General features: G+C 43.1%; 1 protein-coding gene and 1 long non-coding RNA gene across 7 annotated transcripts; both read right to left on the reverse strand.

The window, feature by feature from the left end:
- Positions 1–58: 58 nt before the first annotated feature.
- SS18L1 (SS18L1 subunit of BAF chromatin remodeling complex) lies at positions 59–25,290 on the reverse strand. 6 transcript variants are annotated; one of them, XM_079979713.1, is made up of 11 exons: positions 25,100–25,290; positions 13,845–13,921; positions 13,075–13,159; positions 10,750–10,894; positions 9,551–9,748; positions 8,533–8,697; positions 7,928–8,029; positions 6,187–6,279; positions 4,704–4,823; positions 2,927–3,054; positions 59–1,830 (listed from the first exon to the last, which is right to left on the reverse strand). In XM_079979713.1, the coding sequence occupies exons 2-11, from the start codon at positions 13,919–13,921 to the stop codon at positions 1,804–1,806; spliced, it is 1,140 nt and encodes a 379-aa protein (XP_079835839.1). In that variant the 5' UTR covers positions 25,100–25,290; the 3' UTR covers positions 59–1,803. The 6 variants fall into 6 exon arrangements, with proteins under 6 accessions (XP_079835839.1, XP_079835834.1, XP_079835835.1 ...); XM_079979708.1 differs by lacking the exon at positions 25,100–25,290 and adding an exon at positions 24,447–25,061; XM_079979709.1 differs by lacking the exon at positions 25,100–25,290 and adding an exon at positions 24,724–25,059.
- On the reverse strand, positions 21,437–24,234 carry LOC307218086. The gene is made up of 2 exons (XR_013839751.1): positions 22,197–24,234; positions 21,437–21,817 (listed from the first exon to the last, which is right to left on the reverse strand). It is a non-coding gene; the product is annotated as an uncharacterized lncRNA (long non-coding RNA).
- Positions 25,291–25,297: the final 7 nt, after the last annotated feature.

Raw genomic sequence — 25,297 nt, forward strand, 5'->3', positions numbered from 1 at the left:
CTCAACAACTTGTGTGGATATGAAGCTATATTGACTTTTGACAGACTGAATCTTGGAGTTACCTACAGCTTGGATAACAAGATTAAAATGGTACTAGTGAATTTTTGCTTTGGCAGATAGACGATCCAGATCCAATTAGAGTTAAGCTGAGTTTGGTCCCTGATTTCAAGCACACACTCACTGCTCTCCCAGTGAAATCAATGGAATTTTAAAGTGCTTCGCTTTGGCTGCATTTCATCATCCTACTGGCTAAATTTGTTCCGCAGTACATTTTATTGTAAATGGTCATACTGCAGATATTTAAATCAGGTGTAAGTCTTTATGGTAGCTGTCCTAAGCACACTCAGTTGGAAATAAAACTCCACTGAATTGTTACTGAATGAATCATAGAACTTTGTTTTTACGAGAATCCCATTTTATGCCAAAGGCAACTATACTGGGTCTTCCCCACAGTGGTAACTATTTTGGCACTATATCCTGCAGTAAATTAGTTATGTGAAGGAAATTCATTTTCTTTACATACTTGCCACCTGAAGAAGGAAGGTTCCTTGTGGGGACACTCAGTAGAGAGAGGCAAATCTCTTCTCAGAATCAGGCAGCCCCATAGCAATGGAAGCACAGCTCTTCTGTTGCCCTTCATTATTAGTCCGGGAGCCTGTAATGGCTTTGCCTTCTTGATAAGGCACCTATTTTCCAAGCAATGCAACAGATAGATGTATACAAGAGATGCAAGTCTCATGAAGCAACTTGCAGACTTATTTTTGCTACAGGACACCACAAATGTCCCTTATGTTGATGTCATCACCTGGGCCAGGATGCCTAAAAATGTGTCCTAGTACATGAATTCCCCAAGAACATTATACAATAGGTACAGAAGGAATCAATCTTTTCCTTTACCAGATTCCAGATTCCTCGGCCACACACTAACTGAACCCGTGGTCATATATCCAGGATAGCTGAAATAGAGTAGTCTTCTCTGGTGGTTTAATATAAATTCAGTGGAACTACTGCCCACATTTCAGCAGTTTAATGCTTCTTTGGTATTGACCTGCTATGGGATATAAGGGCATCTTCCCATAACAGGGCCAGTTCCCAAGTCAGCAATAAACCCCAATCATAAATAGTTGGTGGAAAGGTGACTTAAATAGGCCCTACTTACTGCTGTACTAATTTGTTGTTTCACTTTGAAAGTATCTAGCAAATCAAACTCATGCCCATACATTTCAGTATTTGCAGTTCAGAATAAAAACCAAGAAAATGCAATAAAATGAGCCTATCCCAATACCATCAAATTAGGATCTATTGATTTCAGAGGATAGTAGATACAAAATAATCTGCAGCACATCCAGGCTGTTTCACCTTGAAAACAATGCTAAGAGCAGTTACATGAGCAGAGCACGAAAAACTTAATTATATGTGTTTGATGTATTACAGAATATTGTAGCCTTGTAGATGACGAAGAAGAAAAATAGCTGGGTGTGATGTGGATACTGATGTTCAAGTAACCTCTAAAGCTAGACATCAAGTGCGGGTGGGGGCAGGAGAAGGAAGAACCTTTGCATTGTATCAACATACAGTATTATACACAGCACCAAAACATACCAAACCGTTAAAGCATTGCCTTGTTACCAGTAGTGCACTGCTTCATATCCAGCATGAAATGAATACTATTTCACAGACAAATGCTCCTTTGTGCTAAGGGGGTTAACCAACATATTACGATTAATCAAAAACTGCCCGTACATCCAAGTTCAAAAGACGGACATAAATATTGAAACAAATCTGACACAGGTGCTTGTCCTTTTATTGCTGATAGTTTCCATACTGGCTCTGTTAAAAATAAGAGAGAAAGAGAGAAATTAATACAGTCATTTCTACAGACACATAGGCCTGGTTCACATGCAGCACTAAACCAAACTATGGCTCACCATGAGTGAGTGCAAATACTCAGGAAAAATTGGGCACTTTGCTCCTCCTCAGCTTTTGCTGCTGTCATGCTATCTGGAGCTAAGCTTAAAGTTACGTCCACACCAGGCCACATGGTTTGTCCTCCAAACAAACTACATTTTTTCTTGGCTTATGGCTCATGATTTGTTTAGGGGAGACAAACCATGAGCACAGGTTCAGACACACTCAGTTGTGTGGCAGCACCAGGAGCTAGAGAGGAGCAAAGCAATCACAATTTTCTCCTTGTGTACTAGCATGCTTACTTATTTATGCTAAGCTCATTGGAACAGCATCTGCTTTGTAAGGTCCAGGTTCAATCTCCAGCATCTCCAGATAGAGCTGGGAGAAGCTCCTGTCTGAAACCCTGGAGAGCCGCAGGCATTCAGTGCCGGCAGTGCTGACCAACATGGGCCAATGGTCTTACTACATAAGGCACCTTCCTGTGTTACTATGTAACAAAAGCACCTTGAATTGGGACCAGTAGCATGTTGGAAGGCAGTGCAAGTCCCATGTGATCAAAGTATAGTGGTGCCCCACAAGACGAATGCCTCGCAAGACGGAAAACTCGCTAGACGAAAGAGTTTTCCGTTTTGGAGGTGCTTCGCAAAACGAATTTCCTATGGCCTTGCTTCGCAAGGCAAAAATGTCTTGCGAGTTCCTGCGGGTTTTTTTCCCTTTCCTCCCCCCTTTTCTAAGCCGCTTATCTGCTAAGCCGCTAAAAGCCGCTAAACCGCTAATAGCGCTAATCCACTAAGCCGTCAATGGGCTTGCTTCGCAAGACGAAAAAACCGCTAGACGAAGAGAATTGTGGAACGGATTCTTTTCGTCTTGCGAGGCACCACTGTAATGTGATTCTAGCAAGATGACCCATTTAACAACCTGATCCACCACCACATTTTTACTAGCTGCAGCTTCCAGCCTGCTTTCAAGGGTAGCCATATATAGAGTGCATTACAGTAATCTAAATGGGAAGATTTACCTGCTCATAGCCGTAAGGCCTCTGTTGCTGTGCAGATGGTCCTGTCTGTGAAGCTCTGTAGCTTCCATACTGTTGCCCCTGACCCTGTTGGTAACTGGAGTACTGTGATGAGGCTCCTTGGGCTGGACCTGGGAATATAACAGCAAAAGTCTTGTCAAGAGTTCAAGAGTAGGTTGCATCATGTCCTTAAAAGCCTGGCAGCAGAAGAATATAAACATAATTTTGATACATGCATAGTAGACTACATACTTAAATTTCTCCTTCTGAGTTTGTTTGCATATTTGTTTGCATATTTGTTTATATCCCACTTTTTAAATTGACAGAGCAGCTACAATAATTTAACCAATAATTTCATAAAGGTAATCTAACTATAATTTCAGAAACAAGGCAGCAACACTTAAAAATAAAAACAAGCACAACATATAACAACAACCAGCACGGCTCTTTAACTGAAAGTTGACTGACATAGGAAAGTTTTCACTGGCCATTTAAAAGTTAACAAAGCTGAGGCCATAATAATAATAATAATAATAATAATAATAATAATAGTAGTAGTAGTAGTAGTAGTAGTAGCAGCAGCAGCAGCAGCAGCAGCAGCAGCAGAAACTCTGTCTCTACGACCAAGCAATCTTATTTATCCAGACTGCAGGCCTTCAAGGAGGGCTTGTGAAGCTGATTTTCACCCCCAGGCTGATTCTTTTATGTACGAAACCTGCTTTTATAGTGATAATAGACTGACAGGAGAAGAACTGTATGTATATTTTGTTGGATTTCAAAGGTTCCAAGGCAGTACTTACTTTTGCATTTAGTTTTGGTGTTTTTCCTTATGGTAATGACTAATAAAAACTTGACAGCAAGGATGATATCCCTGAACTTACAATTAGGCTCAGAAGACAGTTGCAGACACAGGTCTTATTTGCATTACTGTCCACTCCTTTGCATGTTGACTCAGAAGTAAGTCCCACTATATCAACAAATCTTACCCTTAGGTAAGTGAGCATGGGACACTTCTGTGGTTCTTTTTGAATCAACAGGCTACTATAAAGAAAACCTGTGTGGTATGGTGGTTAGAGAATTGGATTTATACTGGAGAGACAAGTGTTAAAATCCCATTCAGCTACAAAGCCAGACTCTCCCCACAACCTCTCTCTCTGTCAGCCCAACCTGCCTTGCAGGATTGTTGTGAGGATGGAAGGGGTTGGGACTACAAATGCTGCCCTGAACTCTTGGAATAAGGGAGGACTAATATCTGAAGGACTATTGTATTTCAATATTTTGTTGGAAGCCGCCCAAAGTGGCTGGGAAAACTCAGCCAGATGGGTGGGGTATAAATAATAAATGATGATGATGATGATGATGATGATGATGAATAAGAAACCAGGAAGAAAGAACTTTTAATAAAGACTGGGGAAAGTTTGTTGAGTATTTGAAAAATAATTGTAAACAAATTAAAACGCTAGCAGAGTTGACATAAAATGAACAGTAAAGCTAAATAAAGGAAATTCTTAGAGAAAAATTAATAATTAAGGAATTATTTTGGATATGCAGCAGTAAAGACAAAATGGAAGGATCCACAGATAGAGGGGAGGGGAGGTTGATTTGATATGAATTGGTTTTGTTAAAGAATTTGCATGTTTTGTTGTAATATTCAAAAAGGATAAATTTTAAAAAGAGAGAAAGGAAGAAAGAAAGAAAGAAAGAAAGAAAGAAAGGGTACACAGTTGTGCAGAATCAAGCTACAAAGTAGAGCAAAGCAAGGCAATACACATTTTCTCACCATATCCTTGCTGCTGTCCTGGATAGCTCTGCTGATTTGGGTATTGCTGCTGTGAATACGTTTGCTGTTGTACAGTTCCCTGTTGGTATCCCGCCTGCTGCTGGCTATACTGGGAATTCCCTAAAGACAGAATATCAATAGGGTTGATTTGCAAGCTAACCAGCACCCGACATCCACATAGGGTTCAATGGCATACTCTAAATCTTCCATGGATGCAGCCAGTTTGAGAGAAGCTTATCCATAAAAGGCAGGCATCACTTCCAAGCACTAATCTGTGTGAAAGAGTGAGTAATGTGCCACTGTATTCACACCAGTTCTCAATAAGAAATGGTGCCTGCCAATGCAATTACTCCAGCTCATGCGTCAGTTCCTTCATATGGCTACACTCACAGGGTTGCATATGGCACAAAGAAGTGTGTGAAGTATCCCTAGGTGCCTGTTTTTGCAGGGCTCACACAATACAGATTTCTAGGATCAGAGGGAGCTTTTCAGTCACCTGCACCATTGAGCAGGCATATAAGTAGCCTGTGTGGAAACTTTAAAAAATAGAAATTCAGATACTTCAAGACTTGTACTTAAAAAAAGTTCTAGTTTGCCATGAAAGAAGGGGTTGTAGACAATACCATGCAAGGTTTCCTTCCCTCCAGAAGCAGATGAGTATACATAGGTGTAGTTTTGGCACTTAATGCTTAAAGACTGGAGGTATGTGGCTGGACTCAACAGCTGATTGACTGTTCAGTCCCATCCATCTGATCTTAAGGCTGCTTCAAAGCATGCAAATAGACACGACATGTTTTGCATACTAAAGGTCCCAGGTTCAATGACTGGTATCTCCAGGAAGGACTGAGAAAGACCTCTGTCTGAAACACTGCTAGTCAGTATGGTTACTAATAAGCTAGATGAAGCAATGGTATAATGGAGGTTCCTTTATTCAGAGCAAACTGGGGGTAGTGGGCATGTTGTTGCTTACACTAACACTGCAACACTCTCCCCTTAAGTCTGAAGCCCCTCCCTGGGACATGGTGTGTACTATAAGAGAAGAGGGCCAATTCATTGCCCTGCTTAATGGACCAAGGAACCTTGCAGCTGGGCCTTTGTTGTCCCCAACATTAGAAGTCAGTTGCTGCTGGCAGTTTCCTGGGAGGCACTTACCTTCAGCCCAATGATTGGGAACCTATAGCACACCAAATGTTATTTGACTACAACTCCCATCAGCCCTGGCCAGTGATCAGGAAGAACGGGAGATGTAGTTCAGGAACATGGAGGGCCACAGGTTCCCTATCCCTACTATACCTATTACCTAGATGGCAGCTGACATCTTCTTAGAGGAAGACGGAACAGCTATATCTTTGTATAGCTAGCAGCAGTAGAACACTGTGTGTGTGTGTGTGTGTGTGTGTGTGTGTGTGTACGTACATACGTACGTACATACACCCAACATCTGATGCGTTCTACAAGAACTGCTTCCATAACGTCTTCTTACCTCCTTCATAGTAGTGCTGTGTAGAATCTTCAAATGATCTGTCATAGCTTTGTTCAGAATAAGATGACTGCTGGTACGCATAATCACCGTGACCTATGACAAAAAGAAAGGTACATAAGAAATTTATATTTTAAAAATTGATTGTGCATTTTTCAGATGCATGACAATTTCAAACTTGTATTACTATCAGTTGAGTTATGGCTCCTGCCAAATGTGTGTAGTGCACAGAATTCTGTTGACAGAACTACTCCCTTTGCAGAACTACAAGTCCCATTAGGAGGATGGGTAGTTAACACCTGCAGTGTAAATATGACTGAAGTGTAGCTCACACCTGGATTAATCAAAAAACATGGGGAGAAAGATAGCAGCACTTAAATCTCTAAAAAGAGACGTGCAAAGGTTCAAACTTTGTTTTTATTTTTCTAAATTTTGGAGCTGTAAGGTTTATATCCCATGAGAAAGTTTCCCTTGAAACACTTCAAAGACAAAGGACATAGGGTTTTCTCTCCAACTGCCTTCCTAGGTTTTTCTTTGGATACATTTTGCAGCTGTTTGACCCCTCTTGCTGCCTAGTTCTGTTCAGAGAGCCCACTGCCAAGAAGAAGAGTTTGGATTTGATATCCAAAGCAGCTAACATTCTCCTTTCCCTTCCTCCCCCACAACAAACACTCTGTGAGGTGAGTGGGGCTGAGAGACTTCAAAGAAGTGTGACTAGCCCAAGGTCACCCAGCAGCTGCATGTGGAGGAGCGGGGAAGTGAACCCGGTTCACCAGATTACGAGTCTACAGCTCTTAACCACTACACCATGCTGGCAATCCTGGTGCGCCTTAACCCTCCTACTTGCTGATACTGCTGGCTCACCTGGCCCATCTAGTTCAGCATCCTGTTCTCACAGTGGCCAACCAGATGCACATCAGAAGCCTGCAAGCAGGACCAGAGTGCAACAGCCACTGGTATTCAGAAACATTACTGCTTCTGACAGTATAGGTAGAGCTAGTAGCCATTTATAGCCTTATCCTTCTTGAATTCGTCTAATCCTTTTTTAAAAGCCATCCAAGTTGGTGGCTATTACTGCCTCTTATGGAAGTAAATTTCACAGTTTAACTATGTGCTGTGGGAAGATGTGTTTGTTTTTGTCTCCTAAATCCTCCCAATATTCAGCTTCACCGGATGTCCACGAGTTCTAGTGTTAAGGGGGTGGGGGGACAATTTGCTCTAATCACTTTCTCCATGCAATGCATAATTTTATACACTTCTATCATGTTGCCTCTTTTCTCTAAATTAAAAAGTCCCAAGTGTTGTTACTTGCCTCATAGGGGAGTTTCTCCATCCCCTTGATCATTTTGGTTGCCATTTCACCATGTGTATGGTGGTCCTTATTGGCACTGAATCCTGATCTACCCTGCATATTTTCTTTCTGCCTTTTGTGGTCTGGGTTCTTTGCTGAAATAACCCTGTCCAAACTTACCTCTTTTCCCTTGGTTCAACTATGCCACCTACAAACTAATTTGCCTACCACCACCCACCCACCCACCCAACCCACCCCTGGCACAGTGATCTCAGGCCTACTTGCTTGAAAATAAAGCTCCAATAAATATCGTAAGGTCTTATTTTCAGGTAAAGGCTTGGGAGCATTTGTGAGGATTGGCCTCCGTCTTTCAATTCCATTCCTGGGTGCCAGAAGCCTTCTGCAGGTCAACGGCATTATGGAACCATTTTCCCCAATACTCAGCAAAATTACCATCGGGATAATATTGCTGGTTCATGGGCTCTGATGAACCTTGTCCATGACTGTATTGTTCACTGTAGTATTCCTCCTGGCCCATGTACTGCTGAGAGGAACCTACAAAGCAGAGTGAGAGTACCGTTGTCAGTCTACAGTGAGATCAAAGGTGGATAACTGAAACAACCTCTTTAAAGGGAGTGATACCCTATCTGCCTGACTTGTAAGTCTGTTCTATACAGAGGAGGTTCTGGCCTAGCACTGTGGGCTTCAAGTCTTGCCTCTGCTGTGAACTTCAGTGTGAGAAACAGAGTTCTATTAGGACCATAGCACTGGAAGGTTGTTTTGGTTCACTCATCCTGTGCCATTTTTGGGATCACACCCTCCCCAACTGCTCTTTGCCCTGCAACTACAAAAACTGCAGTAATGAGGGAAGAAGTGTTAACCCTGGTTCCCCAGTGCTACTTTCCACACCTGAGGTAGGCCTCTCAACAGTTGAATTTGCTATTTAAAAAGACCCAGCTCACATCCAACCATGGATCTTCCATCTCATACGGTCATGCCCTTTGAACACACGCAACACTGCGGAGCTATACAGTTCTGAGTCCTTGGTTCTTATTTACCTTGCTGTGAAGGTCGGTAAGGGCCCATTGGCCGTTGGCCCATCATGCTGTTGCCTTGGTTACTCTGACTCATCATGGCAATGGAAGACTGCCCTTGGTAGTGTTGGCTCCCTGCTTGCGCAGAGTTGTAATGTGACGTTGCCGCTTGCTGGTGCATCATGGACACTGCAACACACACACACATTTTACATTCTCAAATTCTCTACACAGTGCTCCTCCACCACCACCACCACTGTAGCCCTGAGTAGAATAAACTTCAATTTAAGAAATATATATTGCAACTGTACTTAAGTATAATATGTGAAATAACTGCATATGTTTACAGTGGTACCTCGGGTTAAGAACTTAATTCATTCTGGAGGTCTGTTCTTAACCTGAAACTGTTCTTAACCTGAACCACTTTAGCTAATGGGGCCTCCTGCTGCCGCTGCTGCACGATTGCTGTTCTCATCCTGAAGCAAAGTTCTTAACCCGAGGTTAGTGGGTTAGTGGAGTCTGTAACCTGAAGCGTATGTAACCTGAAGCGTATGTAACCCAAGGTACCACTGTACCTCCATCTCAATTTCCTGGCCCTTCATCTATTTTTAGAATATAAGCCACCTGGGGCAGGGACCTATCCTCTCTCTCTTTTTAAAGTATATCGTTGATGCTAAAATGTAAGGAATCATAGGGTTGGCTGGGAGATCCCAAGGGTCATCTAGTCCAGCCCCCTGCAATGCAGGACCCTCAACTGAAGCATCCATGGCAGATGGCAATTCAACCTCTGCTTAAAAACCTTCAATGAAGGAGAGCCCACAGCCTCCCAAGGGAGTCTGTTCCACTCCCTTCTCTGAAGGAAGCTTCAGAAATATTTGGAGCTCTTCAATAGCCCTGCTCTGAACCTGATTCCTGCCACTGCCCACCTCCTCGGGTCTGACCCTCTTATAAGTGGTCACAGAAGCCAAGAGCCCCATGACACTTTAAAATGGCATATCTATCCAACAACAAAAAAGGCCAGGCCAAACCAAGCCAACCATACCAGGATTGGACTGCATGTTGATATTTGTTCGTGAGACGTAGTTGCCTATTGATCCCTGGCCTTGCATTGGTACATTCTGAGACGCAGGCACTGTATGGCTATAGCCGGTTCCGGTTCCGTGGCTACTGACAGTCATGCTCAGGGAAGTCGTGGGCATGGTATTCTGGCCTGACTGTTGCATAGACACATGATTGGGACCTAGCAGAAAGCAAAGAAGGAAACAAGGGGTGGCAGTGAATATTGATTTTGAATCCTGTTCAGATTTTGCCTTCCTTCACTCTCAAGTTGCCAGTATCTAAGCTTTCTACATCTCTGCTGCAGAAACTGTGCAGCCAGGAAGCTCAAAAAACTATGCTCACATTATGCAACTTTATATCTTACCTTTCCCAGTTCTTTTTAGATTCAAAATAAGGACTTTGAAGGATTGGAATTCCCCCCCTCCCCATGTCACATTTGGGAATGGTTTGGAGTTTGGAAATGACATCCAGCGAGGAACCTAAAATTGCCACAAATATATAGGACAGAAGGAATAAATACTTGGGTGGGGTTGGGAGGGAAGAGAAGGTGAGCAGGGAACCACGTGGGCTGTATAAAGTCAGGGGTAGCCAACACTGAGTCTTAACAACACCTAGAGGATCCCCAAGTTCTCCATCTCTGGACAGGGGGTCTATAATTCTAGGTATGCTTACTTTAGGAAAAGGATACATCAGTACAGTGGGACTTACTTCTAAGTAAATATGCACAGGAACAGGCTGCATGAGACCTTAAAACAATTTGGACTTTTGAGTGAAGAAAAGTGAAAGACCTTTTCTTCTGTGCCACATTTACATGCTCCCTCTTGGGCTCCCTTCACCCTTCAAAATGCTTGAAATTAGATCACTGGTTACAGAGCGAGAATTTGATGCTGGCAACCAGTGCTTTTTATGCTACCCACAAAAGCCGCTGAAGCCAACATACGCTCAAGAACTTGAACAGCACCCACCTCAGTGTTCATGGATCAATTCCTCCTATAGGAAATCCATTGTTGCAGAATGCTAGTGGCAACTGTATGAAGAATTGTAACCGATTTGTGTGCATATTTAAGCCCGTGCCGAGGTTTTCCACATGCCCGAGAGGCTAGTTAAACAGCCATAAAAGGCTCCTTTAGAAGCACGTTCGGCATTTGCGATGCAGTTGCCAGGCAACCATGGAAAGCTCACCATTGCTGATCTGACTCTGCATGAGGGAGGGAGGCGGAAGGCCTGTCCCGATTGCATCACTGAGGTTGCTCTGTGCATGAAGAGACTGGTTGGATGCGCTCTGATTCATTCCTCCCGGACCGAGGTTCATGTTTTGCGTCGGTGGCTGCAGATGGCAAGAAGGAGAAGAGAAAAAAAATCAGCAAGAGGGATTTGTTATAGGAATAAGCTATGAGGGGTGGGGATCCGACAGAATTCCTGCCATTATTTATTATTATTAGACATGATTAATAATGAATCAACGCAGGAATAAGACTTTTCAGTAATGAAAAAATCAACATCAATGATAATTACATATACCATCACCTCCTTCATCTAAGCAGACCGTGATGAAACAGTTTTTTGGTTTGTGTGGGAAATTATACGACTCTTGGATAAAAAGCACTGATATTTACAAAAGATTAACATCAGGTTTGGAGGTTAACACTGGAGTATGGAAATACATGAAAATATGTCAGATAATTGCAGCTCTGCTATTTTGTAATCCATTTTAATTACCAGACAGTTAATTAGAAAACAGTGAAACAAGTGCATGTACGCACACACAAAGCCCGAGCCTGTCACATTTAACTCCTAGATGAGCACTTCCAAAACAACATAAAATGTAGCTTAGTATCTTGAACATTTTGAAATATTCCAATTTTAACTTCACAAATGCAAACGATATATATTAGCTAAATAAATTCTGCGTCTAGTTTTCCTGTGCAAGTGAAGCTTCCTTTGAAGTCAATAGAGAATTTGTGCTGGGTCATTGAAGGGACATAGTCAACATTTTATATGTCTAAACCCAACCTTGACCTGGCCCAGTTTCATAACATGCATGTACATATCCAATGTTATTCAGTGTCAGTTAAAGACACCTCTTCTCCTTTGGTCTTTTAGGACATAAGGAAACCCACAAACTACAGTTGTACACCATTGCACTGTAATTAGACTTTTGGAATTATTTGTTTTAAAAAAATCATTATTTTAAATAGCTGTATTATATAGGCTTTTGTGCATGCTGCCATGGGATCTTTTGGGATAAATGGCAGTCTAAATATAAAATAAAAATATTAAGGGGAAGGAGCAGCAGCAGAGGCCAAGAACTTTACTAGATAGCAAAATAAGGCAACTCTCCCAATTGCATGTCTGCATCCTGAAATGAAACATGTACATATCACCACATACACCCCACCCAACTAAGAATGAAGTCTTATTACCCATTCATCATCTAGCTCAGTATTGCCAACTTCCACCTGGGAGATGGTATTCCCTTTTTAAGAGCCTTCTCCAGGGCAGGGAGATATTTTGCTGGAGGAGTTTTCCTACTCCATTGCCACAGGGGTCAAGCTTCTTACCCACCCTTCTCTCCCAACCAGTATAGAGCAGGCAAGAAAAAAGAAGAAATAACTAGACTAGGGATGGAGAATTTTTTCATCCTGAGGTCCGCATTTTCTTCTGAGCAGCCTTCTAGGGGCCACATGCTAGTGATTGTCAAGACTGGAGGCAAAAGTGGGTGGAGAAACAAATGTAAATTTGACCTTTCTACAGTAGGCTCATTTCAACATAAATTCAGTCCCCCGCCTGCCAGCTGGAGGGCCTGAGGTTCCCTACCTCTGTAGTATACAGTTGCAATATCAAAATAAGGCTTGCTGCATCTCTGCAACATCACTTCCCCACAACTCTTGGAAAGATGAAAAGCCACCCTCTCCAGGTAAGGTAGTGTCCAATTTTGTAACAAGGTACTGGAGTTCAGGCCTGTCTAGAAGTCACATACTGGATGCCCTTCTCTACAGCAGACTGGGCTAGGTGAATTCTGGCAAATACCGCTTCAGACTGCCTTGGAGGGGTGGTGGCATTTGTATCATTTCTACATGCAAAAAACAACAACCCTTTGCTAATTAAACAACCTATATTACTTAGCTTTTCAGGGATAAAGATTTTTTTCAGCCCCCTTCCTTGCAAGGAGTACTTTTTGTTGTTATTTTAACAATTCAGAGGAAATTCTTAAATGCAATTCCCCACCTACAATCCAGCATGGCACAGTCCGCTCCAGCTCTTCCACCCCAAGACTCTACCACTTCATGTGCAGACCAGTCCCCAGATATGTGCAGGCTAGCAATAAGGAAATGCACTTTCTATAACCATGGTATTGACCCTAGAATATGTGCAGTGGGAAATCAGCTCCAGGCATGCCCACATTGGGTTTATGCTCATGTTGGCAGCATTGTTTTTCCCCCCACAAAAAGCATATCTTTAGCTGCAAGTACTGGATTTCATTCAATCTCATCAGTCAATACTTACAGCAGGAAGCAAGGACTGCATATTCTGGTTCGAGTCTGCTATTGTTGCCAAGTAGACCAAGTTTCTGTGCAAAATTTGTTGATATCTGTAAGCAAAGGAACATGACATTATCTTAAGGAAGTAAAGCTGGTTAGAAAAACACCTTTTCTTCTCTGGAGTGGCTATGTGCATCTGATCTAACTCACCTTTGCAAGCTCAGCAAAACACAGGTTTTGTGTAGCAACAGGAGTCAAGAGTTAACATTCACCTGTTTAAGCATGCAATGTCATCCTGCCCCAGGCCATGTTCAAGATCTTGTTATTAGCATAAATTTTTGAACTTCTAGAGACCTGGTTACCTGAAATACCACCTGGTCCCTGCTCAAACCTGCAACGTCACTTAGATCATCTGGGGAAATCCTGTCGGTGACATTGCACCCTACAGAATATCACAGGTCAAACCCAAAACCAGACATTTTCCACTACCGCCCTTGCACTATGGGATGCCCTTCCCTGTGCTATACATGAAGCACAATCCATCAGTTCCTTCATACATGTTTTAAAGATATATCTTTTTGCCCAGGCTTTCCTTGGCCCATAAGTTTAGACCCTATTACAACTAGATTCCTGTTTTTGTGTTGCTTTTCTGTTTTATGACACTGGTCTATTTTTATGTGATGTTTCTCTATACTGCTTAGATGTTTTTAAACATAAAGCAGTTTAGAAAGGCTTTTAAATGAAGAAAACAATAAACACATATATTTCAACACAACAACAAAAAATCATACTCACTGAGTACATTCTGCTGTTTTGCCCTTGCTTTGATAGTCCATAATACACTGTATTAGATGATGGTTTTCATCCAACATCTGAATTAAAAAACAGAATATAAAAGATCAAGATATGACTGACTGAAACATAGTCAGGGACCTTGTACATTCCCTCCTTTGTTTAGCTAAAACTTTCTGTAGTCTTCGTTTTCCTTGCACGCTCTTTATGCATGTGCATTAATCATCATTAAAAGTAGATAAAGCAAGGTGAAAGAAGCAGGGAGATAGTTATTTATGATTAATATGAATGCAGCACCCCACCATTATGGAAATTAATATCTGAAGTTGTCTTATACAGAATTAGACCACCAGCTGGTACTGCCTACTTGAGGGCTCATAACCCTTTTTAGGTCTGTGAACAGATTTGGATTTTTTAGCTAGAGTGGGGCGCACCACTCCTGGATCAGCCTCTCCATCCCCTTGCAGGTAAAACACTCTGTGCACACTTTGGTTTTCCATGGGGTCTGGGTAAAAGCTGAATCCAGTAGAATTAATCTGAGCCTTGAAAAACACATAGATCAGTGAAGAGGCCCTGCTGCATGATCAACCCTTTTATTCTGGAGAGGAACCCTTTTGGTTTACTAAGACTATTTCTTTTGTTGCATCTATTTTCTTTATTTCAACAATTTATATACCGCTTAGCAGCATGGTTTCTAAACTGTGTACAATGAGTTTACAAAAGATAAACACTTATTAAAATTAACCAAACCAAATTTTAACCAAACTGTGGGAGGCAGTGAAAGATAGGAATGCCTGGCGTGCTCTGGTCCATGGGGTCACGAAGAGTCGGACACGACTAAACAACTAAACAACAACAAAATTAACCATGGAATCAGAAACTCAAAACACTTGCTAAAATAATAATTGAGAAGTCTGAAGTTCAGTGGGGGCCGGGGTCTGATTTCTGCTAGAAGGACGTTCCACAGAATTGGGCCCACAATACCAAACACCCAGTTCCTGGTGGATGGAAGCCATGCATTAAATCCTATTCCTTTTTTTTTTTTAATAATATTTTATTGAGATTTTTAAATACCAATGCAAAATTAGTAAACAATGTAACATATTTCATAACATAGTTTCATAACTTCTTTGGACTCCCTCACGTCTCCCACTCCCATTTACATCATTATAAATTTTTGCCAGCAATTTATCAACTTGTTTGCGTTCTTATGTCCCGCTCGTTTAAATATAATTAATAATTCTCCAAAAAAATTATATTTTCCTCAATCTCATTTATCATCCTAATTCCAACTATTTTAGTGGTGCTCAATTGTTTGTGATCTAGCATCCTTATTAACATTCAACCAAATTACAATATTTTTGTAGGTAAATCTTGAATTTCTTCCAATCTTCTTCAACCCTCTCCTCTCCCAGGTCTCGGATTCTGCCGGTCATCTCAGCCAGTTCCATATAGTCTATCAGTTGCATCTGCCATTCTTCCAGTGTGGGTAGATCTTGGGTTTTCCAATATTTAGCGATGAGTATCCTTGCTGCCGTTGTTGCATACAAGAAAAAAGTTCTGTCCTTCTTTATCACCCTCTGGCCGACAATACCCAGAAGAAAGGCCTCTGGTTTCTTAAGGAAGGTATACTTAAATACCTTTTTCAACTCATTATATATCATTTCCCAGAAAGCCTTCACTTTAGGGCACGTCCACCAGAGGTGAAAGAATGTTCCTTCATTTTCTTTACATTTCCAACATTTATTATCAGACAGGTGGTATATTTTGGCAAGTTTAACTGGGGTCATGTACCATCTATATATCATTTTCATTACATTTTCCTTCAAAGCGTTACAAGCAGTGAAGTTCAACCCAGTGGTCCACAACCTTTCCCAGTCATCAAACATGATATTATACCCAATATCCTGTGCCCACTTTATCATAGCCGATTTAACCGTTTCGTCTTGTGTGTTCCATTTTAACAGCAAGTTATACATTCTTGAAAGTACCTTTGTCTTAGGTTCTAACAGTTCTGTTTCCAATTTTGATTTCTCCACCTGGAACCCTAACTTTTTGTCATTTTTAAAAACTTCCTTAATCTGAGCGTAGTGTAACCAGTCTCGCACTTTATCCTTTAATTTCTCCAAACTCTGCAATTTCCAATTGTCTCCTTCTTTTTCTAGTATTTCCCAGTATTTTGGCCATTTGGCCTCCATATTGGGTCTTTTTCGGGCCTTAGCTTCCAGAGGTGAAAGCCACCTTGGAGTTTTGTTTTCCAATAAGTCTTTATATTTTGTCCAGACATTAAACACTGCTTTTCTGACAATATGGTTCTTAAAGGCCTTATTGATCTTAACCTTGTCATACCATAAGTATGCATGCCAACCAAAAGCGTTATTGAAACCTTCCAAGTCCAATACGTCAGTGTCTTCGAGAAGTAGCCAATCTTTTAGCCAGCAGAAAGCTGCGGCTTCATAATACAACTTTAGGTCTGGCAGGGCAAAGCCCCCTCTTTCTTTCACATCCGTTAATATCTTAAACTTAATTCTGGGCTTTTTGCCCTGCCAGACAAACTTAGAGATGTCTCTCTGCCACTTCCGGAAGCACTCCGTCTTGTCCACAATCTGCAGTGTTTGGAACAAAAACAGCATTAAATCCTATTCCACGGTAGAAGCATCCAAGCTGGTGATGGTGGTCTAAGAAGCAGGGATGCAGAACTCGGCCTGAAATCTGCATCAGTGACTAGATTGAAGCAGCAGACGAAAGGAGAGCAGGAAGATCCTCAATCCATTCTCCCTCCTTAGAGACGTTTCCATTCAGAAGGGGGATTTTGTGCAGCCACGCACCAGTGAAATGGCATTTAGGAGAAAATCAAAAGCAATGATTGACTGAACTATGCCTTTGGCTAAATTCTAGAAGAAGCCTTTCTGTTTCTAGGGAACACGACTGGGGAAAAGCATAAAGGAATGGAGCAAAGGATCCTGCCCACCCCCCACTCCCCGGTCACCAATTTAATTCATGTGGAAGAAGGTTGAAGTCCTGAAATAATTTCATTGCTGCTTTTTGTTGTTGTTGTTGTTTAAAAATGACACAGCCACAGACTGCATCCCTTTGCCTAGGTTTTCGTAGCATTTCACATTTGTATATTAATCAGTGCAAAGGAACTGGAGGAAGCACAAACATTTCTTTGGTGTATTTATTTCCAGTTTGTTCTGGTTTCTACCCCAAAAGCTACAGAAAAATATTTATAAATGCCCTATATAGCATTTCAAAATGTTCAGTCTAAGAAATGGAATATAAAATTGGGGATAGGGGACAGGCAAACTTGGTTCTTAGCGAAGGGACATAGGCTCAGTGGCAGAGCATTCGCTTTGCATTGTTGTTTATTTGTTCCCCGCACATCAGACTGGGTTGCCCCAGCCACTCTGGGCAGCTTCCAACATAATATGAAAACACAAATGTGACATCAAACATTAAAAATTTCCCCATACAGGGCTTCCCTATATCTCCTGGTAGGGCTGCAAGTGAGCCTTGCTTGAAACCCTGGAGAGTCAGTGTGGGCAATGCTGAGCTAGGTGGACCAATGGTCTGACTCAGTGTAAGGCAGTTGCCTGTGTCTGGTGGTTCCCCAAAAGTTCTCTGGGGCAAGTTAAACCATCTGCAAACTGGGATACAAGAAAGACAAAACACTGCCTTGCTCAGCCATGGAACACCAGGGCAGGCAACTTGTTCATTGCTACCACAATGGCTCCTCTGGAAAATGCATCCGTTTGAATTTATCTCCTGCAAATGCATAGCTGCCATGCACTTCCAAAGGAAACAGTAAAGTGCTGTACTTGGAAATGTGGTTGTGTGTTGTGGTCAAATCCTGCTCTCCATTCCTGGTATTTAGGGGCTTAGCCCTTGCACACAAATTCTCTGGGGCTGGGGCTGGGGAGGACAGTGTGTCTCTGCAATGCTAGCTGCAGGTTTTATGGGTGGGGCTTGGTCAAGATACCCTGAGTAGTGCCACCCCATCCTCACAGCTGCTTTCTCCCCATTTGCTTGATCTGTCCCATTGGGCACAATCTGCAACTTGCCAAGAGAGGGCAAAGTGAGGATGTGAGGGCGATCTGGCTGCAACATCTGTCACCCCATTGATCGCCAGGGTTGATTCGGCTGATCTGGCTGGCTAGGCGGGTGTCCCCTTCCTCCTTCACCGCTCCATGTGCGTCCCTCCCGAAGCTGCGCGCTCGGTGGAAGAGGACGACCATCCCAGATAGAAGGAGTGTACCGTTCTTCGGTCAAGGGTATACGATAGCTGCGCTCCCCTGCTAGAACCTCCAAACAAGCTCAAGAGAGGGCAAAGTGAGATGAAGTAAGATAAAACATAATGGCTGTCGGGGGCCTAGGGAAGTTGTTCAGATTTTTCCATATATAACACAGGCCCAACTGTGGCTCCCAGAAGAGACTGCAGGTGTCCACTCTTTGAGGCTCTTTCCCATGGCTCTATGGCAGATGTGAGGAACCTTTGAGCTGACCTGAGCTCAGCTTCCTCAGTAGCTCAGGCAGGACATCTGATTTGCATGCAGAAGGTTACCAGGTTCAACCACTGGCATCTCCCAGCAGGGCCTGGAATGTCAGCCGTCTGAAACCCTGGTAGGCCACTGCTAGTCAATATAGGCAATAATGAAAAAGATGGATCAACTATCTGACAGTGGAAGGGAGCTTCCTGTGTCCCTGGGAATGTGGCATACAGATATTTGATCAAATCAAAAAGCAAATTATGCCAGGGGTGGAGGAACAGGAAGCAAATGAGAGATTGGCCAGGGGGTTACAGAGACCTGTGGGTAATGGGATCATGCCATTCAAGCATTTTGGTCAGCCTACCTCTAGCCTTCCGTACACTTTGCCACTCCCAACTTCCCTTGGTCTCAGCCAGCATGACCAATGGTCAGGAATGATGGGCGTTGGAGTATAACAGCATCTGGTCGGTCACATATCCCCCATTCCTGCTTTTTAAGGGGTAACTAATAATGTATACCAGGGATGGGGAGCCTGATGTATTCCAGATGTTGTTGGACACTTCCCATTCACCTCAACCAGCATAGCCCCTGGCCAGGAATGATGGGAGCTGTAGTCCAACAGGAGATGGATGGAAATGGGTCTCTACCAGCACCATAAACTAGGTTGTTTTAAAAGGTATTGGATGTGTTTGGGGGTCAGGGTGTTACATGATAACTAGCTCTCTCAACTCACTTCTGCCTTTTTTTCACCCCTGAAATTATGCCTGGGCACCTGAGGGGCTTATAATAGCACAACATCTGTAACAGCAGAGTATTCAAGATGCACCTCATACGCACGTCAGAAGTGGGGAACCTGTGGCTCTTCCAAATGTTCCCGGCACCTTCATTATACACCTTTAGGCACCAGGTGAAAACGTTCATCTTCAACCAGGCCTTTGGCTGACTAACATCCTATGCCCTTTTAAATGTGTTTGTTCCTATTGTCTGTTTTGAGTTTTTATCTTGTGGACCACCCTGAGATCTCCAGAGGAAGGGTGATACACAAGTTTAATAAATTAAAAATAATTTTTTAAAGGGGAAACTAGATGGTTATCATTATCTGATCTGTTCCTGAATTAGGTCTTGGGGGAGGAAAACAGGTGCTTCCAGAGAGGGGTTTCTCTCCAAGAAAGATGGCATTTGGGTAGAAAGAAATAAGATGGGAGAGAGAGTCCATTTCTTTGTGCAAGGAAGGCCTACGTGTGAAAGACTACCCCAAAGCAATATGTTTGTAAGCCACCCTTTACCATGCAAACAACTTTGAGAACTTTTTGTTGGGCAGTCGTTCACCAATAAAGTGGCTATAGACATGATCCAGCCACAGCTAGACTGTCACACTGAAATCTGGACTAAACCTCATGCAACCTCCAGGTATAGGGCAGTATATAAATTCAGTAAATAATAATAATGCAAATAATTGTCACCTTGCTTATATTTATTACATATAATGCTGGAGTATTATTTTTGTTTGTTATTATGATATGTATTTTTGTGTTTTTATATTGTAAACCACCCTGCAATCATCAGATGAAGGGCAGCATAGAAATTTAATAAATATAAATATATTACTAATATTTATTTATTTATTTGTGTTTCTTTGTTGGTTTTTAGCTCTTATCTGTTTCAATTATTAGTTTTTTATCTATCCATTATCTGTGTTTAATTTTGTATTTTATTCGGATGTTTTATGCCTGTTTCCTTGTCCTCATTTGCCCTAACAATTATCGGTCAAAAATCCCAACTGCTATTTTATCTATATGCTTTTCTTAATCCTGGTCTGTGACCGTAATAAAGTTCATTCATACTAATAATAGAATTTAATTTCTATGCAGCCCTTCATCTAAGTATCACAAGGTTGTTGTTATTACTTTCAATTACTACAGTGGCATTAAGACTCAGAATAGCATGGAGATGATCTATAATAGTAAACAAGGGGGTGTGGCCGAAACTCTGGAAGGGCTTTAGCTTAGTGTTGTAGCATCTGCCTTGCATGCAGGAAATCTCTGGTTCAATTCTCAGCATTTCCAAGTAGCGCTGGGAATGTCCCTGAATGCCTGAAACCTTGGAGAGCTGCTGCCAATCAGTGTAGAAAATGCTTAGATAGAGGGACCAGTGGTCCTACTCAGTATAAGGCAGCTCCCTATGTAGACAGGGGCCTAGGGATAACACAGGAACTGAAGCACCTGCCTTATCTCAAGTCAGACAATTTTCCCTTTAGCCCAATATTGTCTGCTTTCACTTTCTGTGGTTCTCCAGGGTCTCAGACAGGGGTCTTTTGAATCACCTAGAATCACAGAGTTGGAAGGGACCCTGAGGGCCCACCACTTGCTTGTTCTTCCTCTTGCTTCAAACATAGCTGAAGAAACATTATTATTATTATTATTATTATTATTATTATTATCAACCTCTCTTGCAAGCCTGAGCTCATTCTGAGCTTTGGCCAACCTGACATTCACCCTGCGACTGTTGGCTACTCATGTATACTCCTCCTTTGTGATTTTCCCTTTCTTCCATTTCTTATACGTGCCCTTCTTAAATCCCAGCTCATCTGTAAGCTCCTTATGCACTCACACTGTTTCTTTAGAATTGCCTGCACCTGTGCCTTCAATATTTCACCTTTAAGAAACTCCCATCCATCTAGGACTCTCTTCTCTTTGAGTATTACTGGCCATGGGATCTCACTCAGTAGCTGCTTGAGCTTTCTGCAACCGGCCTTCCTAAAGTCCAGAGTACATGTCCTGATTCTTTTAAACTTAGAGATTCAATGCATGTTTACTACTACCACTGAGCTATGGTCTCTCCCCGACAAGCTGTGGTTTTTTGCTTTATTATTACTACTAGTACTACTACTAATAATAAACAGGCTGAAAAGCTGCACTGTAACACAGGGAAGATTATATAGATTCCTATGGGATCACCTCAAAACCAGTATCAAATCATAGGTCACCTATGCGTACACAGATGTTCTGGTGGTTTCATTGTCATGCTGTGTAACGATCACAAAGATATGCTTTGGATCAATGTTTTTGTAGTGCTGACAAGCATCGGATCTGTGATTTTTTTAAAAATTTTTTACTGAGTAGTCTACCACTGAAAGATTTAATTTGAAAGTTCTTGGGGATCCCTGTGGCAAAAGCATGCAAATTCAGGAAGATTTGTTTTAGTTCTGCTGGATCCATTTTTTTACTCAGTCCCCACGGAAAAGCAGCAGTTCTTGCATTCACTGAGCCTCTGGTTTTCTGTCTGACTCAGAAATGGGTGTGGGAGAGAAGCAATCTGAGGGGGAGGTGCCTATCACACTTTGAGAGAAAGTTCCCACTCTGCCCACAGTGTCCCAAAAGGTTGGCAACATCTGATGGCAGTCAATAAATCTATCAGTTGAACCTTAAAACACAGTGATAATGTATGTATCCCTGAATACAAGATGCTAATAGCAACCACCTTCATGCTCTGCTTGGCCTTAAAAGGTAAAGGTAAAGGTACCCCTGCCCGTACGGGCCAGTCTTGACAGACTCTGGGGTTGTGCGCCCATCTCACTTAAGAGGCCAGGGGCCAGCGCTGTCCGGAGACACTTCCGGGTCACGTGGCCAGCGTGACATCGCTGCTCTGGCGAGCCAGAGCCGCACACGGAAACGCCGTTTACCTTCCCGCTGGTAAGCGGTCCCTATTTATCTACTTGCACCCGGAGGTGCTTTCGAACTGCTAGGTTGGCAGGCGCTGGGACCGAGCAGCGGGAGCGCACCCCGCCGCAGGGATTCGAACCGCCGACCTTTCGATCGGCAAGTCCTAGGCGCTGAGGCTTTTACCCACAGCGCCACCTGCGTCCCACCTGCTTGGCCTTAAACTAGTGATAATCCCGTGAATGCCAAATTAAGCATAAATAACGCCAACCAGGATTAATTAGCTCTCAGTCTTGGATTTAAATGTACAGTAGCAAGGAATCCAAATAAGCAAACAATTTCCACGAAATGCTTTGACAAAATGATTGCAAAAGAGTTGCAGTGCAAACGATAAGGGCTCACTTTTATATGAAGCACGCATCACAAAATGCCTACACCTTTTCCCACACATCGTGTTAAAAACCCAAATTAAAAACATTTTCAGAACTGTAATATTCAGAATATTTTATTTGAGTTGTTTGAGATCTATTTCACAGTATCACACCAGCCTACTAAACAGCTTTGTCAACTAAGCTCTGGTATAATCCAGTACCAACAAGCAACCTGTAAGAAAAGCCAACACAGGGCATGTTTTAATATTTTGTTAGAAGCTACCGAGAATAGCTGAGGAAATCCAGCCAGATGGGCGGGGTATTATTATTATTATTATTAATCTGAGAGTGAAGGATGTGAAAGACCCATTTATTTCATTAAGATAGTGACACGTATATTGAGATCTGTTTGCTGACTGTAAGCTCCTTGGGGCAGGGATTGATATGGGGAAGGGCCATAACTCAGTGGAAGAACATCTGCTTTGCATGCAGAAGGTCCCAGCTTCAGTCCTCAGCATCCCCAAGCAGAACTGGGAAGGACCCCAGTTTAAAATCCTGGAGAGCAGCTGCCAGTCAGTGTAGACAATACTGGACTAGATGGATCAATGATCTGACTCAGTATAAGGCAGCTTCCTATCTTCCTATATAAAACACTATAGTACTATATAAACAATCACCTCTCCCATGAAAGTCAATGTGACTTGCAGCCAAATGTTTACTCAGAAGTCAAATCACTTGCTTTGCTTCCTAGACTTGGAACTGTAGCCTTAAGCGTTTAACTTTGGCTATTTTTGTCCTACCCATATTGAGAGGGCAGGAGGTTCCTAACCTGCCTAATGTACACTTCCAGATCTACACCTGCTAGGATGAGTTTTTAAACAAGCTATCTTGCATTTTTGCAAGACAGCGTTGTCTATGTGCTGCAGATTTGTGCTCCAACACCTCCTTCTTGCATTTTCCATCATCACTGACAAACAGATCTGTCATCAGATCTTTAATCCTCCTTGGCTTCTTCCAAGACCCTGGGCTAAGACTCCTGAACAATTGCTACAGTAAAGCTAGGAGCATGCCCGCTTCCAAGGATAGAGGGAGGCTGACAGGCAGGCACTGGAAATAGCGTATTGTTTAAGCGTTAACAGATCTATTACTCATTATTGACATCTCCACACCTCTCCTATTATTTACAGCCCGTTCCCTGGGAAAGGGAGGCAGGGGGAGAACTTGGATGGTACATTCCCCTGCCTCTCTCCCTCTCAGGGCTTTCTCCTCTTCAGAAAGCGGCATTGCAAACTTGTACACAGGGGAACACCTGCCTTGTTTTCCTTACAAAGGTTACAATTCTGCTCCCATTTAGAAATGAATTAATGAAAATGCCCGAACCTCCCTCCATCAAGCATTTAAGATTTTGCCTTTGAATCTGCAACGTTGTTGCTTTTCAGAGGATCTTACAGAATCGTTCCATGCCAAACACTTGACATCAATACACATTTTCTTTTAAAATAATAATAGTAATAAAAAAAGAGAAAGCCTTAAGACGAAAAGCAGCGATAATCCAGTGTCACACTTCCTTAAGGTCCCCTTTAAAACCATGACGAGCCTTCCAAAACGAACAGGAAAATACAAAGATAAAGACGTACGGCCACAAATAGGCAGATTTCTCTTTCTGTGCTAAAAACGCTGCTATGCTGTCATATATAACACACAACAGTCTGTTTGCACTTTGGGCTATTTTCTGCAACGTACGCAGCAATGGAAGTATTTCCAAGCACGAAGATCCTGCAAGGAAAATATATCCGTCTCATTTTGCAACATTCTCCCTCGGCTCCTTTGATCCTTTCCATCTTTCCCCCTTTCCCTTTGCCATCATCTGAACACCTTTGCTTTGTTCCGCCTCCTCCTTCTCTTCTACAGCGGTCCATCTTTCCAAGCCCTTGCAAATTCACTACTTAGCGGGAGCATCTTATAAAATTACCCTTCCCCCTCCCCACTCCCTACGATGGAGACTTGCACACACATTGACACACACGCTTGTCTATATTAAAGCATGCTCTTAATTCCACCCCCCTCCCCCGGTTCTTTTTCTGTTACCTTCTGGATAGTTTGCTGGGTGACCTCTCCTTTGCCTCTTGGGCGAGCAGAAGCAAAGGCAACCGACATGGTGGGATGGTCTTTTTTAAAAAGATGTGTCAAATAATATAGTGGTTCCCAGGATGTAATAATATTGTTATTATCTAGCTGCTATTGCCGTGCACGGGCACAGCATTCGCCGCAGTGCATGAGGAGGGGAGCCAGAGCAGATGGTACAATCTGCGCCTTGCAATGAGCCAGGGGCATTGCACCAAGAACCTTCGTGCACCCCCTTTACCTGGACGCTCCTACTCCCAATGCAAGGCGGAGAGCCAGCTGCCGAGGCTTGGTGGTGGAGGAGGCAGCAAAGCCACCTGAGCTGCTCTGCTCACCCCCCCCCCTTCCTCCAAATCCAGCTCCTTCCCCTCCTCCCCCTTTGCAATGCACATGGTGCATCCCTGCTGCTGGGTTTCCTGTCGCAAGCGAATAGCATCTCTTCCCTGTCTTGGCCAACAGGAGCATCTCGGTGCGCCAAGTGCGTAGGGAAAGGAGGCCGCGGTACGCCAAGTGCGTGAGGGCGGCAGGTGGAGAGGCGGAGAGAGGAGCAGTCGTCGAGCTCGCGCGTACGTCGTGTGCGCAGCGCCGCTCGGCTCGCCGGCCGCCCGCGCGCTTACCTCACCTCCGCTGTTTGCGTACCAAAGCGCTCGGCTTAAGCTGGGGGGGGCGGGGCGGGGGGGCTTACTCGACCAATCGCGTCGCCGCTCTGCGTCGGCCAAGCCGATAGACCCGAGTGGCTTGAGTGCGGCGGCGGGTACGCACTCCACGTACGCTCCCTCCTCTTCCCTCGCGCGCTTCCCCTCCTGACTCTATGG

The sequence above is a fragment of the Podarcis cretensis genome (assembly GCF_951804945.1).
Source record: "Podarcis cretensis genome assembly, chromosome: 6".
NCBI classification, from domain to species: Eukaryota; Metazoa; Chordata; class Lepidosauria; order Squamata; family Lacertidae; genus Podarcis; species Podarcis cretensis.

What these genes read in the sequence shown, in the direction of transcription:
- SS18L1 (XM_079979708.1), bottom strand. Translation starts at nt 24,515, where the DNA reads ATGTCGGTTGCCTTTGCTTCTGCTCGCCCAAGAGGCAAAGGAGAGGTC. An exon ending in ACAGCACTACTATGAAGGAG is followed by an intron (nt 4,824 to 6,186) that starts GTAAGAAGACGT and finishes TTCTGTCTTTAG; the next exon opens with GGAATTCCCAGTATAGCCAG. An exon ending in GGCCTTACGGCTATGAGCAG is followed by an intron (nt 1,831 to 2,926) that starts GTAAATCTTCCC and finishes TATTTTTAACAG; the next exon opens with AGCCAGTATGGAAACTATCA.